At 48.7% G+C, this 2,064-nt stretch overlaps 1 protein-coding gene across 2 annotated transcripts in view; it reads right to left on the bottom strand.

Annotated features, from left to right (window-relative positions):
- LOC103130573 (kinesin-like protein KIF26A) overlaps positions 1 to 2,064 on the bottom strand; it is a 41,978-nt gene that overhangs the window by 30,162 nt on the left and 9,752 nt on the right. For both annotated transcript variants that reach the window (XM_016666024.1, XM_016666025.1), the window contains exon 3: positions 687 to 811. In XM_016666024.1, the coding sequence (XP_016521510.1) occupies positions 687 to 811 (125 nt within the window). The remainder of the gene's footprint in view (positions 1 to 686; positions 812 to 2,064) is intronic.

Below are 2,064 nucleotides of genomic sequence, written 5' to 3'. Positions count from 1 at the left end.
CTTTAAAAACCTGCAGCTTTAAAAACCTGCAGCTTTAAAAACCTGCAGCTTTAAAAACCTGGAGCTTTAAAAACCTGGAGCTTTGAAAACCTGCAGCTTTGAAAACCTGCAGCTTTGAAAACCTGCAGCTTTGAAAACCTGCAGCTTTAAAAACCTGCCTCTCTCCATGGTTCTCCTGCTGTGGTGAGATGTCAGCCGGATCTTCACGGTACCGTATGACCTGTTCACTGTGTTGAGCAGAAAAGGTCCACTTGTTTGTCAGGCTGTGACAACATGACACACACACACACACGCACACACACGCACACACACACACCAACCTGCATCAGGTATGCAGCAGCAGTGAGCCCATAATCAGCCAGATGGAGCAGAACCCCAGAACCCCGCGGCCCGACCCTGACAGCTCCAACCTCTCAGGATAAAAATAGTAAATCTGCCAATTAGATTCTGCTCACAGAGGCGAGAGCCGCTTTGACTTCTGAACCGAGTCGTCTCGGCTGAATCTGAATCAGGACGGATTCTCTTCCCTGAAGGAAACTGGATGATTCACAAACCCACAAAAAAATCCAGTTGTCACAGACAGGAAAAGTTTCTCAGAGCAGAAAAACATTTATGGTTCCTGTCAAACCAAAATCTCCTAAAAGATCCTGATGTTCTGAACGCCTCTGAGCGGTGCGTTCACTGACCTGAGGAAGAATGCGGCCGCACCAGACGGAGCCGGGCTGGTTTGGGTGGCGATGCTGTGGGCCGCCGGTTTCGCTGGGACGTCCTGGGTCGTCATGGCAACACGGCCCTGGCAAGACGTCGAACCCTGACGACAGAGAAGAAGAAACGTTCCCGATGTTCAGAACATTCTGGGAAAGATGAAGTCTCTGGAGGAACAGGAACAGGAACAGGAACAGGAAACAGGAAACAGGAAACGCTCATTAACCAATCAACTTGAGTCATAATCTGGTTCTGTTTGATCACTAATTATTTGTTTCCATCTGAGCTGCTGGTCAAAATGTTTCTGTAAGAAAAGATAGCTGAGTTTTAACACAACGAAAAAACATCAACAACGACCTTAAAGAAGCAACTGCTGCTGCCCAACAACCTGGGAAGGGTCATAAGGTCGCCTCCGAGCAGGAAAATGCAGAATGATTGTGGGCGTCTGGAGGAAGACTGGCATCTGAATACCAGCTGTGAAGCACGGTGGTGGTGGTATGATGACCTGGTCAGCAGCTTGTGGTCGTTGAATCCATCAGGATCTTTTCTGTCTAATAAATTATTCATCTGAACAGAGCAGCTGCAAAATGACAGACTGAAGTGGTTCTAATGGTCTAGTCAAAGTCCAGACCTCAAGCTAATTAAAATGATGTGGTGGAACCTCAGAAGCTAACACCTGCAGGCCAACCTGCCTCATCAGAGCTTAATCATCTCTGAAGTTATTCCACTTTCTTCTCCTGCTGCTCTCCAGTTTGTTCTTATTTCAACTGGTAACTTTTAGTTTTGTCAGTTTTTTCTCTCCGTAGAAGCTCCACCTCATCTGGCGTTCTGATTGGCTGTGGTTACTTCCTGGAGGAGGGAATCAGCTGACATGATGCTGCCATCACCGAACCGTTACCTCCTGCTGTTAAACCATGAATGTTCTTCTGCCAGGTTCTGGTTCTGCTGGAGGTTCCTTCCTGTTACAGGAGAGTCTTGCACTCCACTGTCGCCCCCTGCTGGTCAGGATGAGCAAACGGTTCGATCTGATCTGCTGGTTTTACTGGGACAGAAACGTTTTGATCCGTTTGATGAACTGAACTGGTTTCTGTTCAACCTGCCCAGGTTTCCTGCTCTGATCCATTTCTGGGTTTTATTTCCTCCCTGCTTGTTTCGGTTCTGGTAAATAAACGGGCCTTCGGTTCTGCTCGGTTCTGGTGGATTGTTACGGCAGCAGGAAGCAGGTGATGCGCTCAGCCGGCTAACAGGATTACAGAGAGAGCCGGCGGCGGGCCGACCCGCTGCCAGAACCAGAACCAGAACCACAGTTCATCTCAAACGTCTCTGTCTGCTCCGGTCGGGCCATCAGAACCGGTTCTG

This window comes from Poecilia formosa, unplaced genomic scaffold (assembly GCF_000485575.1).
Source record: "Poecilia formosa unplaced genomic scaffold, Poecilia_formosa-5.1.2 Scaffold649, whole genome shotgun sequence".
Lineage (NCBI taxonomy): Eukaryota > Metazoa > Chordata > Actinopteri > Cyprinodontiformes > Poeciliidae > Poecilia > Poecilia formosa.
The sequence above is the reverse complement of the archived record's forward strand: the minus strand, read 5'-3'. Positions and strand labels throughout refer to the sequence as shown.